Source organism: Gasterosteus aculeatus, chromosome 16, assembly GCF_964276395.1.
Source record: "Gasterosteus aculeatus chromosome 16, fGasAcu3.hap1.1, whole genome shotgun sequence".
Taxonomy (NCBI): domain Eukaryota; kingdom Metazoa; phylum Chordata; class Actinopteri; order Perciformes; family Gasterosteidae; genus Gasterosteus; species Gasterosteus aculeatus.
Genome location: NC_135704.1, coordinates 17,552,799 through 17,567,020, shown reverse-complemented (window position 1 = coordinate 17,567,020; position 14,222 = coordinate 17,552,799). Strand labels below are relative to the sequence as shown.

Genomic DNA, 14,222 nt, shown 5'->3' with positions numbered 1-14,222 from the left:
AACAACTTGCTGGAAGCCAACAGGCGATTATCATGTCTGAACTAACAGAGGCTCCTTTCCAGAGATGGACCATCCCAATGCGGACGAAGAGCGTGGGTGATGCGTTGTAGAAACCTCATTGAAAGAGGGCTCCACCAGCAGCTAGCGTAACAGCTAACAGTGTGCTAACAATAGCCATGTTTGTTGTTTACGTCGATGGCGAAGATTTGGGGGACTGGCTTTGTGAGAAGGACTAAAGGAACTGAAGTTTGCTACTAACACCTGAAAAAGACTGAGCTGTGTTTTCACGTTGGCTATTTTTATCCAGCGTACTCTTAGTTTCTCCTGTACTAACGTTTACAGCTTTGAGCGGCAAAAAGTAACCACATACAAAGTTATGTATTCAACCAAAATGTTAGTAGAGCTGATATTTTTGAACAAACGCGTAATACCTCTCCTTTTTGCGGCCATTATTATAGTTAATTTCTTATTTATTTGTTTGTATCTTTGTTGCATTTAATGTAGTCTTGCATCTATTTCACTGCTCCTTGAGTGGACCTTTTGAATCTTTCAACACTGTTCAACATTACTTAATAAAGCGGCTATGAACGTTGCATAGTTGAGGAAGACAAACCACTAAAAGGAGGCATGCTCGCAACACGGCCATAGTATGTATTACACGGTGTTTTTATTTACTGAAGTCAAATACAGAAGTCTAGCACATGTCGGTGATGCGCCTCATGCTCATGAACCTCATGCCGCTCATGCCCATGTCCCTGAAGCTCCTGTACTCTCCGGGCCTCATGTACATCATCTTGCCCCTGAACTGGGGCTGCTCGTACATCAGCCAGTGGCCGTCCATCACGTGGCAGGACTGGCACTCGTTCATGCGGTAACGGTCCATGATGTTGTCGCAGTCGTCCATCATCTCGTTCATCTGACCGCCGAAGTTCTCCCTCTCGTAGATCTTCATCCTGAACTGTCCCCTGTGCTGTAACGCAATACAGTAGAGATGTAAGTACGGGCCCGCATGCAACTAAAAAAAGTAAAGTTTAAATGTATGAGATATTTAAGGGATGTGTAGCTGAGGTGCCGTACATGGGGGATCATCCTGCAGGATCTGATGGAGTCGAACATCATTCCCATGCTCATCATGCGCTGCATATCATGGTACTCGCCCCTCCTCATGAAGAACTGCTGACCCATGTAGTTTGGGCGCTCGTAGACCATGAAGCAGCCGCTCTCCACCCTGCAGGACTGGCACCTGCTCAGGTAGGAGGACATGTCGGAGCAGTCGCTCATGCACTCATAGGAGCGACCCTGGAAGTTCTTCTCCTCGTAAAAGACGATCTGAAATGGAGAACAGAGGGGAGATTCGGAATAAGATCTTTGTGCATCCTACGTACTTTGATGTTTTTTTTGTTATTTGTGAAGTAAACACCCCATTACCTTGCCCATGATGGTGGTTTAGGTGGTTCCCAGAGGATGGTTCAACTTGCTCTGCTAGCTCCACGAATCCAGGGCCTTTTTATACAAAACCCTGGGGGCCATGATGTGTTGTTATTCAAATGTGCAAAGCTGATGAACTAGCACTATGACTTTTGCTGAACAGGGTCTATAAATGTGTAACAATGGTTCTCCATCCATACATTTCTGGCAGCCGTCATCTCCATTGTCTATTATAAGCAGGGGTTTTGTTTGTGTACTATTCTCAGTCAGAAGGTTCTCCACATACGGTCAGATCACCGCTGATGGAAAAAATAGACTGTGTCAAACCTACGAGAAACCCAGAGCCAGTACACCGTCAGTGGGAAAACTTTGTTATATTGCACAAAGTTGACAAATAACAAATACTGTGTTACTTATATCAATTTATTTAATAATTAATTTACTGCACTTATCCAAACGAATGCACATGACCTTAAACATTATAGATGAAAACACAACATTTGAAAACAGCACTGAATTAATATAAAATATTCATCTCAGTGTACCTTATTATTCTTATTACTAATTGGTAAACGAGTAGAAGGTACATTTACAGGTACAGGGGTCGACGCAGGGGTAGAGAGGGCGTGCACTGGGAACCACGGGGTTTGTGGTTCGAGTCCTGGCTTCCCCATGTCAAAGTGTCCCTGAGCAAGACACCTAACCCCTAATTGCTCCCCGGGCAAAATGTAAAAAAGCCATGGGTTAAAAATGTAAGTCGCTTTGGATAAAAGCGTCAGCTAAATGACCTGTAATGTAATTCATGAGAATACCGTAATTATATTCATATTTATATATGAATGTACAGAATAATGTCTTCTTTTTTCTGTCTAAATGTCTAAAATTGATATTTGAAAAAAAGTTAAAATAAAAGGAGGAGGAAAGGTTGGCGCCTCAATAAAAGCAAAATGAAATACGAAGAAACAGAAACATAAACCTTGCTCACATGGATACATGAAAGTCCCATCATGTTTTCCATAGTGTTTATATTTATTTGTGGATTTTTACTTATGATTAGTCTCGTTCTGTTCCTCTGTTTGTTCAAATGACATGTTTGGTTCAGCAAGATAATCTCCTTTGGAAGCGTTAATGTCGTCGCCAGCTGACGAGCTTCACCACAGCTAAGCTAACGGTGGAATACGGCTCGAGTGATGACGTTTAGTCGTCTCATTTAGACACTTGTGTGAAGGAACATCAGAGCTTCAAAACTCATGATTACTGATGGAATTTATGTAGTACAGTATACCAAATATCTCATTTCTGGAACCAAAAAGCCATTAAAACCCCCGATTGACCTCAGTGCAAAAATGTGGACTCATTATTTGGAGTATTTGGACCCATTGGAGAGAGACGATCAGGGGAGAAAATCACTGGAATAACAATCTGCAATGTTGAATGTTATTGTAGGAATTAAGAATTTAGAATAGCACATCCTATCCTGATATGATTCAAATGTTTTAATTGTGTTATTCTAAGGAGTAGAACAGTGAACATAAGTGAGTTTGCGAAAGCACGTCACAGAAGTAAAGATTTAACAAGTATTGTCCACTGGTGGGTAGTTTATTTGCTTTGGAGCAGCTTTAGTACATTTATGTAACTGCTGTTGTTATATTGAAGGAACAAACACAATTAACAACAATCACAAAATACGTACAACATCTGCAAACTACACAGTTCAAAGCTGCCGCAGCGCTCTTATTGTCTTCATGAAGCTCTGTCTACTTACTCAGAATCCATAATTTTGACAAATCAATGAAAACACATTCACCAGGGAGATTAAAAATCCAACGTCTTTAATTAACAAAGTGCTTGATATTTACAGCAAGGTTTTGCTCGATGGCTAAAATTCGTTGACCCTCCTGAAGGAGCCGACGATGGCGCAGGTGGCGCACCAGTCGCGGTACCTCCTGTACTCGCCGGGCCTCAGGAAGTACTGCCTGCCTCGGTAGTTGGGGTACTCGTAGAAGATCCAGAAGCCGTTCATGACGTTGCTGGAGTAGACGTGGCGGTGGTGGAAGCGGTCGGACACGCAGGGACAGTCGTCCATGAACTCCATCACGTGGCCGCTGAAGTCGGGCTTCTCGTAGATGCGCAATCTGTAGGAGCCTCGGTACTGCGGGTGCACAGGAGAACCCGGCGGCTAGTGTCCAGAGCAACCACAAACGCACGCTCCCCCTCTTTGCTAAGCTAACCTGACCCCGTTTAAACCGTCACACTCTGCTGTCTCCTCACCAGTGGGATCATCCGGCACGAGCGGATGCAGCTGCTGAAGCCCATCCACCGCTGGTAGTCGGGGTACTCGCCCCTCCTCATGAAGTACTGGTGGCCCATGAAGTTGGGCCGCTCGTAGATCATGAAGCAGCCGCTCTCCACCCGGATGGAGTTGCAGCGGCTGAAGTACGAGTGAAGGTCCGTGCAGTCGTTGCCGCACTCATAGCTCCGACCCAGGAAGTTCTTGTCCTCGTAAAAGATGATCTGTGAGGGGATAGAAGCAGTCAGTGGGAACCACGTTAAAGAAATATATATATATATATATATATATATATATATATATATATATATATATATATATATATATATATTGTTGTGTATTTGAATTTGGTTCAACATTAAACAAGCTGAGAGCAAATTGAAAAGAGAGAGGACAAACAGTACATACCTTCCCCATGGTCTCCGTTGGAGAGACTCCCCATGTTTTCGGGGCTTTTTATACTACCTCTTGACAAACAAAGTATTGTTATTCAAATTCTCTGAGAGCAATAATTGAAGGCCACTGGCACATGTTTACCTTTTTGTCGGGTTAGAAATATGGATTTGTACTTGGGGAGAAAAAGGAAAAGGATAAATAATTACGCGGTTGTGTGTTTTTGACAGGCACGGACAAAGGAAAAGACTAGTGTGGTATCCACACGTCCAGTGGACAATGGCTGCAGAACAATATGGAACAGCCCCTTTCGCATTAAATATGTTGCACAGCGGAGCAGGACGCCGTTGGCTTTCCCTGACGCTCCACCTGAGCGACCCGCTGGGTGCAAATGAGAACGCGTTCGCCATGTTGCCGTCGCTCTGCGTGAGGTTCAGTGTTGTAACTTGTGTACTAATAGCACCTTTACTCACAGATTCGGTTGTAGTACAGCATGTTTCTGACTGTATTATACTATCACACCGCAAAATGAGTGTGTGGTCTTAGTCTTTGTTCCAGATTTAGCAATACGGGACTTTTATTTTATTTAAGGCCATTTGTGTTCTGGACAGGTTGTGTTTATTGTTTGTTTAACTACGTATAATTATCCACGTACATCCATATGGTGGAGGATTTTCTGTTATTGTAAATATTCCGTTGTGTTCTGATTAACAACTTAAATGAATATATTGATATATTTCACAATTTAGTATCTGAGGATTATCCCCGTGACAAGGATCATGTTTATAATGGCAGAGACTGTAGAGGAGATGTAGGAAGCTTCCTGTTTCAGCATCCACACTGTAAAATAAACTAACACCCGGATTGTAGTGTTAATTATGAAAATTGTTAAAGTTATCAAGCATGTCGCTGATGTTTATTGATACGCTTTTTAAAATATCATAAAGTGTGACACAGGGAGAGATACTTTATGCAAAACCCATGAAATGTGTGAAGTTCTTTTTGTGAAAATGAATGTTTTTCCCAGAACTATTGTGTCTGTTTCTATTTCTTAATATAGAGACAAAACTGAAGTGAACGTGTAGGATTCTCATCGCTTGAGTGTATAAAAGATATCTTAAAGATCCGGCATGTTGTTGTCTGACAATCATCCCATGAGCTGATTTGTGTCTGTTTGGATCTATCAAGTATAATGAGTGTTTTTATTTACCTTTTTCATGCTGTGCATTCACAAATGTGCGCTACGCCGTTTGTTAAATATAACTTTGCCATGCTGGATAAATCAATCAGTCAGACAGTGTTTTTTCTTTGTGGAAATGAATAATTATTGAAGTGCCATACAGAGAGTGTCTTATGAAGCAGTTTATTGTTCCAGCAGAAAAATGCATTGAAGCGAAGCGGGACTTCAGTTCAGGTCAGTGATCCTTCTGAGGGAGCCGACCCTCGGGCTGACGCCTCCCCAGTCGCTGTACCTCCTGTACTCTCCGGGCCTCAGGTAGTACGCCTTGCCCTTGTAGTTGGGCTGGTCGTACAGCAGCCACTGGCCGTCCATCACGTTGCAGGAGTTGAAGTCGGACATGCTGAGGCGGTCCTGGACGTTTGGGCAGTCGTCCACCAGCTCGTGCATTTGGCCGGACATGTCGGAGCGCTCGTAGAGCCTCATCCGGTAGGAGCCCCGGTGCTGGCGACAGGATTGGGGAAGCTGTGTTACTGCGTGCAGCAGAGTAATGCATCTAACTGGTGTCTTTTAGGAGCATCTCGAGTGTCTGGATAGTGTTGGTGTCACTGCTGAGTGACGCCGCCATTTATCAGCAAAAGAACGAAAAGAGCAACGGCCTGTCGGGGGGTTATTTTTCGCCACAACAAAAACTCAAGCAAATGTCCTCCTGCCGTACCTGAGGGATCATCCGGCAGGATCGGACGCAGTCGTTCATGCCAATCACGCGCTGGTTGTCGGCGTACTCGCCCCTCCGCAGGTAGTACTGGTTGCCCATGAAGTTGGGCCTCTCGTAGACCATGAAGCAGCCGTTCTCCACCCGGATGGAGTTGCACCTGTTGAAGTAGGAGTGGAGGTCGGCGCTGTCGCTGCTGCACTCGTGGGAGCGCCCCTGGAAGTTCCTGTCCTCGTAAAATATGATCTTTGGGGGGAGAAAAAAAAAAGGCGGTGGTGGGATTTAACGTCAAAGAGTGGTCGGGCGGAATAGAGGTTGTCGGTGAAAGACGCTTCCTTACCTTCCCCATGGTCATGCTGGCATCAGACTGGATTACAGCTCAATGCTGCCCCCCGAGCCAAGCCGCTGTGCTTTATAAAAAAAAAAAGAGAAGCAGCTGTATGATTGCACAGCACAAAGTATTGTCATTCAAATATATCCCTCACTGTGGTGGTGGATCAGGGAGCGGCGCGTCGAGGGGGTGGATCCGTTTATGTATAGATGACTCTTGCTGTGTGATGAATAATTGTTCTTTCTCCATGTTCATCACAATTTCGCCCCCGGAAAAATACCCCCTGTACAAAGGACCGACAGACTGCACGGCGTCAGCAAGATTTAATTTATATTTAATCGTACAATCCTTCAGCAAATGATTGCGTTATAACATAACACCTGAGTAAAGTTCAGAGTATTCAGAACTCATCCAGTGTTTTTTTCCAAAAAGTCCTGTTCACAAGTGAAAGGAAAATAATCCACTTTACAGTTTCTTTTTTACGCTGACAGGTCACAAAAACATTTTGCTGTTGCTCTCTGTGCTCCCGGTGTGCTTTGCAATAATGTCACCAGCATCTCATTTGGATTAATTAACTGTCAAACCGAGCGCCCCTTTTTTTGGGATTCTAAATATTCTTTGTCACGATCGGAGCATGAAGAAGCCGGGGGGGGGCTTCCGGTGACCTCCGTGGGGTCGTCTGGACACAGATCACGAGGCCAGGATGCGTCGGATGGAGCCGACCCTGGCGCTCCGGCCGCCCCACTCGCTGAACCTCGTGTAATCCCCGGGCCGGATCAGGTACATCCGGCCCCGGTAGTCCGGCTGCTCGTAGAAGAGCCAGTTGCCGTCGGTGACGTTGCAGGAGAAGATGCCGTTGACGTGGAAGCGGTCCATGACGCTGGGGCAGTCGTCCTCCAGGTCCATCATCTGACCCCCGAACTCGATGCGCTCGTACAGGCGCATGCTGAACGAACCGGGCTCCTGCTTTCAAATGAGAGAACCGTCAGGAAAGCGTTTGGAAAACAGAAACAATGTACAATGTGTGTGTATGTGGACGAACCATTGATATATGAATAAAAATGTTGGTCAATAGTTTATGCCTGTTTAGTGCTCCTGTTAGCATTTAGCTTGAATTGCTGTTGCTATAGCAACATGGAGCCGCTAGCATGGTTGTAACATTGACTGTGGTTCGCCTTTATTTTTTGTCATTTTTGATTTTCATGCCAAAATGTATTTATTTTGTCGTTATTTCCCTCAGAAATTTTATTCTTAAAAAACAAAAAAGCAGAAATGACAGAGTAGGCTCATGTGGACGACGGAAATAACTTTTTTGTGGAAATATCCACCTGATTTTATCTCTGCGCATTAAGAACAGTACACATTCTGGGATAAAAACATGCCAAAATTATTTTTATGTTTAGGTTGAAAGGTTGTTATATTGTTAAATTGTGCAACTAAACAATCCTGACATTAATGGAGAATGTGGCTTGAACCACTGAAGATAAGTTTTCTGCACTCCGTGTTCTCTTGACTCGAATTCAATGGGTCCTTATAATGGGTTTTAAGTTATATGCCTGCAACACGGTGGTCAACATAAGCATTTTAACGATTTGTCAGTATCAGTATACTGTATTCCTGCATTTTGAAGTGCATCCCTAAAACACAAGCGAGCGTGGTCAGGTTCATTTGTAGTTATCTGCCGGAATGGCCCACAAAATTAGAAATTAAGTGACGTATAAATTACTTTTACGCCTTTTAAGCCATATACAAAAAATGTTAATCCCAGTGACGCCGGGGTCTATTTGACCATAATTCACAGAATGAACGGCGTGCTCCATTACAGAAGACTTGGAACTAAAAATAGAGACCATAGAATCATGTTTACAATGTTAATTGGGGGAATAAATCTAGATGGAGCGCAAGTTGCCAGAAACAGGAGCTGACCATGTGGATGAGGCGACAAGAGCAGACGCGGTCGCCGACACCCATCCAGTCATGACAGTCGGGGTACTCTCCTCTCCTCAGGCAGTACTGCTTCCCGTTAAAGTTGGACTTTTCATAGACCATGAAGCAGCCGCTCTCCACCCTGATGGAGTTGCAGCAATTGAGGAGGCACGTCAGGTCCGCGGAGTCATTGCTGCACTCAATGCAGCGCCCGGAGAAGTTCTTGTCCTCATAGAAGATAATCTACAGATGGAAATGACATCAGTATCAGTAATCGACAGAAAAACATCTCATCTAGTACAAAAAACCTGTCGACAACAGAAGCATTTCACATCCCTGATCGACACGAACGGGGGGGGGACGGGCTGGAATGTTTACCTTCCCCATGTGGCCCCCGTTGTATGCGTTTCCCCCCGTGTGCTCCATGCAGCCCTCTGAAGACTCCCACCTGTCACATATATAGTGTGTGTGAAATGCAGACTCTGCAGGTGTCATTCATATTGTAATGTGCAGGAATCTTTGGTTTCAGGAATCAGGAATCAAGAAAGATTTATTGCCAAAATATGTCAAACATACAAGGAATTTGTCTTGGCGGTTGGTGCGCGACAGTAGACAGTGTGACAACAAGACAGCACTGCACAAGTAATAAAATAAAGTAAAATGCGCCCACTGAGACAGGTGAGCGCTGCCAGGTGCTTCGGGGTCGATGGCCCTTCGGATTATCCTTTGTTTCAGGTTTCAGAGTAATATGAAAAATGCAATATTACTTAAAGTTCCTACATATTTTTTTTATTTTTTGATGGTCTTTCACAGCAAACATACCAATTATATTTCAATGTTTGAAGATTATTGTTCTGCCAAATATAATTCTCATATCGTTAGAGTAGTTGTGTTTCTTTTTTGTCAATAGCTATTTTGATTTTCTCTCATCCACAAGTTCAACTCTCTGCTACTGCCCTCTAGAGGACAGGTTCATTTCTGTCTGAACAAATAAACAACACACCGCTTAATTGGGGGGGGGGGGGGATTAATTCTAAAATGTTAAGATGATTCCATGGTCATTTAGAGCAAGGTTTTGGTATATTTCTCAAAGCACAATTAGGAGGTTGAGTTTTCCCAGTTGTTAGAGGAAAACAGATGTTCTAATATACTTTTTTACTATTTTTTTAACAGGGCAAACTGTCTGCTGATGAAGATCATGTGTGAAGATCAAAGTGTCCACAACAGCTGCTATATGGTGAGGTCATTTTAGTGTGAATAAAAGTGTGAGAGGAGGCCGGGCCGCAGACGTCCCTTCAGCTCTATTACATCTACCACAGATTACGCTCCAGTATCAGCACTCGCAGGATTTTATTCAGGCCTCTGATGAGAGTCAGGAGGTCAGGCCATGACCCCGACGTTCCCTCGCGGGAAAACAAGCCCCCCAAACGCAGAGAGCAAGAACAAAAGTCAACGCCATTCAGCCCCGACGCCACTTTGTTCAGCGCGTGACACAAGGCAGAGCGGAGGCACCTCCCGAGGAACGTCCCCGCCGTCTTTCAGAGATCCGTGAGCCGCCTGACGGAGCCGAGCCGCGAGTTGCCGGCGCTCCACTCGCCGAAGTACTGGCCGGGCCTCACGTAGAAGTGACGGCCCCGGTAGTTGGGCTGCTCGTACATGAGCCAGTGGCCGTCCACCACGTTGCAGGAGTTGAAGTTGGACGCGCGGAAGCGCTCCGAGAGGTTGGGGCAGTTGTCGGTCAGCTCCACCATCTCACCTCTCATGTCGAAATGCTCGTACAGCCTCATTTTGTAGCCGCCGCCGTGCTGCAAAAACGGAAGGAAGGTTGTTGTTTTGTTGCATTTTGTTTTAAAGCACTTTGATGATGCCACACGTATGTAGTGCATGCAGCTAGTTAGCTTAGCTTAGCAGGAAAGCTAGCCCGGCTCTCCCAAAGGCAGTTTTCGCTAATCATTTCCCCCGTTTCCAGTCTTTATGCTAAGCTAAGCTAAAAGACTGCTAGCTTCATATTTATCCCACGGGCATGAAAGGGATGTTTTAATCTTCAAATCTAATGCTCTAAAGTAGAGGGCCGTGTTTTTAAATGTCGTGCATTAAAATATACAACACATTTTAATTTGAGTTGAAATCGGAGAAAACATTTGTGTGGTTTATTATATATAAATACGTGTGTGTAATTTTACGCCGCGTCACTGAGAGCCTCACCGCGGGGATCACGCGGCAGGACCTGACACAGTCAGTCATGCCCGTCATGCCCGTGTAGTCGGAGTACTCCCCCCTCCTCATGAGGTGCTGGGTTCCCGTGTAGCCGGGCCGGTCGTACACCACGAACACGCCGCTCTCCACCCGGACGGAGCGGCAGCGGTCGAACGCGGAGTGCAGGTCGGCGCAGTCGCTCGTGCACTCGTGGTGCCGGCCCCCGAAGTTCCTGTCCTCGTAGAAGATGATCTGGCGGGGCAGATGAAAATCACAGTCATTTGTGTTGGCCCCCCCCCTCTCCCCCGGCCCCGAGGGGCCACTTGTTGGACCGCCGTAAAGCGAACACAAACCTTCCCCATGACGGCCGCCGCTTTCGGTCAAACTGCCTCCTGTGTTGTTGTTGTTGTTGGTGTTGTTTTCTGGCTACCGGAGGGAGAGGTCTTTATACGCGTTGCCCCGTCAGAGCACCTGCGTGTGTTGTTGTTGTTGTTGTTGTTGGAATGGAGGCCTCGTGTCAGCAGAGACCCGGCGGGACTCTTCCTCGCTCCTGTTTGTCCAGTCCTCTGTCGGCGTGACGCTTCTAGCGAGAGCCGCGGCTCGGACAGGCGCTGGAAGCGTCACTGCTGAGCTCCCGTCTGTTTGACTCAAACGGGCCAGTGTACTCACACAGTTCATAAGAATCTATACGACCCGCATGGATGGAATGGAGGGAACAGACTGGACTTATTCTAATGTTGCACAATGGGAATCTCATAACCCGATGACAAAAACCCGGCCTTTTGCCATCAGCCGAGACAGTTGAAATTCGCGATGGCGGTGTTCGATAAATAAGCCGTATGCCTCACTGGGATCGCGCTCGACCCGAACATTCACACCACAATCGACCCGGCTCCTTGAGTCATGCGCCGTGAGGATATCAGTAGCTGATGAGTGCGTCCCTGCTTTTGGTTTTGCTCAATGATCCGTGCTAGTGTGGGTCGAGAGACAACAACAAAATATTGTACATATTGTACATACATATTGCATTTCCAAAGATGTGTTTTACTTTCTTCCCCGAATGGCTTCCTCGGGAGCCGGTAGGTTAAATCAGTCATCACCAAAATAATTATTCCAAGCACAGAAAAAATAGATTCATATCTTTATTTTATTTTATTTTTTCAATCACGACAAACCCCGTCGACACGTCGGATCGACCTCTTCATCATAGAGGAGGAAACAGGTGCTTTTCTTTTTAGATGGAATTAAAATGTGAACGGGATCGACGGCAGAGACTGAGATGCCCGATTAAAACTCGGTGACCCTGCGGAAGGACCCGGTGGTGGCGCAGGTGGCCCCCCAGTCGCTGAACTTGCGGTACTCGCCGGGCCGCATGAAGTACTGCCGGCCGCGGTAGTTGGGGTGCTCGTGGAGGGTCCAGTAGCCCTCCACCACGTTGCAGGAGTAGACGTCGCGGCAGCGGAAGTGTTCCTGCACCGAATCGCAGTCGTCGCTGAACTCCATCATCTGGCCCTGGAAGTTGGGGCGCTCGTAGATGCGCAGGCGGTAGGGCCCCTCGCCGGTCTGGAGGGACGCGGTGGCGTTAGAGCAGGAGGTGGATGAGGGCCGGGAGCCCCCACGTGGGTCTGAGACATCGTAGTGTTTGCCAAATCTACATATGATTACACTTCATTCTTTAGCCTAAAATGTACTTTCGAGTTTGGAATTTGATGCTCGCGGACAATCTCTCTTTTAGTGAGTTATTTTAATTTAATTCTGCAAATGGGGAAATGCGGGGCAAATGACTCATCTCAAGTAAAGTCCTTTGAGCTTAGTGTCTTGTGAAATGTGTTTGGTGAGGAGGAAACATTGTTAATTATTTGCCCGATGCAGAAAAGAACACAGATTTAGCCACATAAAAACAAGCAATGTGAAGCAAGTTGCTTCTCAAGCGAAAATGTGTTTTCATGTATGGTAACAAAACACATCTCAATCCCATAATATCTATATTCAAATGAACATTGCTACGGTTGGGAGAGCTCCCATGAAAGAGCAGTGAGGAGCATTCATTCCCCTCCACCGTGGTCCGTGGGCTCCTCACAGGAACTAAACGTGTGGCCCACACGCGTCTACTCACGTAGGAGAAGGTCCGGCAGGAGCGGATGGTGTCATTGTAGCCCATCCAGCGCTGGTAGTCCGGGTACTCCCCCCTGGTCAGCACGTACTGGTAGCCGCTGTAGTTGGGCTTCTCGTACAGCACCCAGCAGCCGCTCTCCACCTTGATGGAGTTGCAGCGGCTGAAGTGGGGGTGCATGTCGGGACAGTCGGCGTCGCACTCATGGGAGCGGCCCTGGAAGTTTCTGTCCTCATAAAAAGTGATCTGTGTCCGGGGGAGAGAGACGAACCGAGGGGGGGAGGAGGGGGGGGAGGGAGAGATCATTCCCATCATCACATCTTATATTTACATCATAAACTCGCAGGCCGTGGCAATAAGGGACACGCATTCTGAATATGTCGTTGTTGAATCTTGTCCCTTCATTACCCTCTGCAGACTCACCTTACTACTCATCCTGCAAAGAGTGCTGGAGCTGCTCACCCACGGGGAAATGATGGTCTCATAAAGCAGCAGCCGGGCGCCGCTATATAAACCCCAATCAAAGAGTTGGCAGATCCCACTTGAGCTGTTTTTTCAATGAGCAGGGATTTAACGCGCTGGCATCGCTGCCAACGCGTCTCGATCCCGGGCATAGAGCCGAAAACCCTGAATCATCAACGGAAAACTCCTACCAGGCAAATAACTGACCCACTGTGCCCTTTTTATTGATATGCACATCAGCATAGAGAATTTGAATCCCCCTGATCCATCATCGAATGAATTAATCTTTCCACGGGGAATGTCAGAGGTCATCACAAAACAACACGGCCTTTGTTGGAGTGGGAAACTGCTAACATGTACTCACATGTACATATCACAGACAAATAGTCCACTATTCGTATTACTTCAGTATGATCTGCATTAATAATGCACAGATCTATGATTTATTCACTGAATAAGGATACAGCACCAAAATGTAAGAATGTCAGAAAATCAGAAATGCAGAAAATCAGAATACTTATAAAGTATGTGTTAGTTATTTATTCATTTAGTAAAAGGTTGTTGTTTGTAATTACAGATATTTATGCGGCTCATGTCAGATGTGTTGACCGTACTTCATATAACATCTTTCGCTGCTCTAAATGGGTATTAGCATTTATTAGCTTCCACTGATTATCATTCACAACCAACATTTCAATGTCACGATTAAGAGGATTTGTTTATCAAATGCTGAAGCTTTTAATCAATCTGCAAAGAAACGACAACAGTGAGAAACTCAAACACTAGTGGAGGTAAAGTCCATCATGAGGACCAGATCACACTGCAGGAAGGTGACTTCAGTCGTCCAGAGACTCCAGTGAACCTTCATAGTGCTCAGCTGTCTTCTCCTGACGACCACTGTTGTCCTGAGAGACAGAGACAAAGACAGAGACACAGGCCTGTTTATGTCCAAACTGCATTTTGTTTTCATCACAACATCCAGAATCACGTTCCAACCAAGCTCTTTTTCAGATGTTCCCTCTGAAACAGTTTAGGTTGAAATGATACCCGACAGAGATGCAGGATGAAGAAGGAGGCCGCTGCGTCCACTCACACTGAGGAAGGAGTGAGACAAGGAGGAAGATGACGAAGACTGCGGTCTAGGCGGGTCAGTCGCCCTCCTCCTCTCAGACAGCCATTTCTTCAACTTTT

The 14,222-nt window shown here is 46.0% G+C and overlaps 6 protein-coding genes across 8 annotated transcripts; all 6 read right to left on the bottom strand.

The window, feature by feature from the left end:
• Positions 1-647: 647 nt before the first annotated feature.
• Positions 648-1,561, bottom strand: LOC120834417 (gamma-crystallin M1). The gene is made up of 3 exons (XM_040202400.2): positions 1,429-1,561; positions 1,078-1,329; positions 648-970 (listed from the first exon to the last, which is right to left on the bottom strand). The coding sequence occupies exons 1-3, from the start codon at positions 1,435-1,437 to the stop codon at positions 695-697; spliced, it is 537 nt and encodes a 178-aa protein (XP_040058334.1). The 5' UTR covers positions 1,438-1,561; the 3' UTR covers positions 648-694.
• Positions 1,562-3,243: 1,682 nt separating this feature from the next.
• LOC120834415 (gamma-crystallin M2) lies at positions 3,244-3,958 on the bottom strand. Its single transcript, XM_040202398.2, has 2 exons — positions 3,700-3,958; positions 3,244-3,580 (listed from the first exon to the last, which is right to left on the bottom strand). Exons 1-2 carry the CDS (start codon positions 3,820-3,822, stop codon positions 3,308-3,310), a joined length of 396 nt encoding a protein of 131 aa, XP_040058332.2. The 5' UTR covers positions 3,823-3,958; the 3' UTR covers positions 3,244-3,307.
• Positions 3,959-5,458: 1,500 nt separating this feature from the next.
• On the bottom strand, positions 5,459-6,646 carry LOC120834414 (gamma-crystallin M2). Of its 2 annotated transcripts, XM_078090552.1 has the most exons (4): positions 6,489-6,646; positions 6,344-6,413; positions 6,007-6,249; positions 5,459-5,792 (listed from the first exon to the last, which is right to left on the bottom strand). In XM_078090552.1, exons 2-4 carry the CDS (start codon positions 6,356-6,358, stop codon positions 5,517-5,519), a joined length of 534 nt encoding a protein of 177 aa, XP_077946678.1. In that variant the 5' UTR covers positions 6,359-6,413; positions 6,489-6,646; the 3' UTR covers positions 5,459-5,516. The 2 variants fall into 2 exon arrangements, with proteins under 2 accessions (XP_077946678.1, XP_040058331.2); XM_040202397.2 differs by lacking the exon at positions 6,489-6,646 and having other exon boundaries at positions 6,344-6,432.
• LOC120834413 (gamma-crystallin D) lies at positions 6,641-8,799 on the bottom strand. Of its 2 annotated transcripts, none has more exons than XM_040202396.2 (3): positions 8,639-8,799; positions 8,261-8,503; positions 6,641-7,297 (listed from the first exon to the last, which is right to left on the bottom strand). In XM_040202396.2, the coding sequence occupies exons 1-3, from the start codon at positions 8,753-8,755 to the stop codon at positions 7,025-7,027; spliced, it is 633 nt and encodes a 210-aa protein (XP_040058330.2). In that variant the 5' UTR covers positions 8,756-8,799; the 3' UTR covers positions 6,641-7,024. The 2 variants fall into 2 exon arrangements, with proteins under 2 accessions (XP_040058330.2, XP_040058329.2); XM_040202395.2 differs by having other exon boundaries at positions 7,025-7,300.
• On the bottom strand, positions 8,793-11,119 carry LOC120834416 (gamma-crystallin B). Its single transcript, XM_040202399.2, has 3 exons — positions 10,810-11,119; positions 10,466-10,708; positions 8,793-10,065 (listed from the first exon to the last, which is right to left on the bottom strand). Exons 1-3 carry the CDS (start codon positions 10,816-10,818, stop codon positions 9,799-9,801), a joined length of 519 nt encoding a protein of 172 aa, XP_040058333.2. The 5' UTR covers positions 10,819-11,119; the 3' UTR covers positions 8,793-9,798.
• Positions 11,120-11,585: 466 nt separating this feature from the next.
• LOC120833678 (gamma-crystallin M2) lies at positions 11,586-13,269 on the bottom strand. Its single transcript, XM_040201039.2, has 3 exons — positions 12,993-13,269; positions 12,573-12,815; positions 11,586-12,019 (listed from the first exon to the last, which is right to left on the bottom strand). The coding sequence occupies exons 1-3, from the start codon at positions 13,002-13,004 to the stop codon at positions 11,744-11,746; spliced, it is 531 nt and encodes a 176-aa protein (XP_040056973.2). The 5' UTR covers positions 13,005-13,269; the 3' UTR covers positions 11,586-11,743.
• Positions 13,270-14,222: the final 953 nt, after the last annotated feature.

Coding starts and splice junctions, on each gene's coding strand:
- LOC120834417 (XM_040202400.2), bottom strand. Junction 971..1,077: donor CCTGCAGGATGATCCCCCAT/GTACGGCACCTC, acceptor ATTGCGTTACAG/CACAGGGGACAGTTCAGGAT.
- LOC120834415 (XM_040202398.2), bottom strand. CDS start 3,822: ATGATCTACGAGCGGCCCAACTTCATGGGCCACCAGTACTTCATGAGG. Junction 3,581..3,699: donor CGTGCCGGATGATCCCACTG/GTGAGGAGACAG, acceptor GTGCACCCGCAG/TACCGAGGCTCCTACAGATT.
- LOC120834414 (XM_078090552.1), bottom strand. Junction 5,793..6,006: donor CCTGCCGGATGATCCCTCAG/GTACGGCAGGAG, acceptor TCCTGTCGCCAG/CACCGGGGCTCCTACCGGAT.
- LOC120834413 (XM_040202395.2), bottom strand. CDS start 8,755: ATGACACCTGCAGAGTCTGCATTTCACACACACTATATATGTGACAGG. Junction 8,504..8,638: donor ACGGGGGCCACATGGGGAAG/GTAAACATTCCA, acceptor TTCCATCTGTAG/ATTATCTTCTATGAGGACAA. Junction 7,301..8,260: donor CTTGTCGCCTCATCCACATG/GTCAGCTCCTGT, acceptor CTCATTTGAAAG/CAGGAGCCCGGTTCGTTCAG.
- LOC120834416 (XM_040202399.2), bottom strand. Junction 10,066..10,465: donor CCTGCCGCGTGATCCCCGCG/GTGAGGCTCTCA, acceptor CCGTTTTTGCAG/CACGGCGGCGGCTACAAAAT.
- LOC120833678 (XM_040201039.2), bottom strand. Junction 12,020..12,572: donor CCTGCCGGACCTTCTCCTAC/GTGAGTAGACGC, acceptor GCGTCCCTCCAG/ACCGGCGAGGGGCCCTACCG.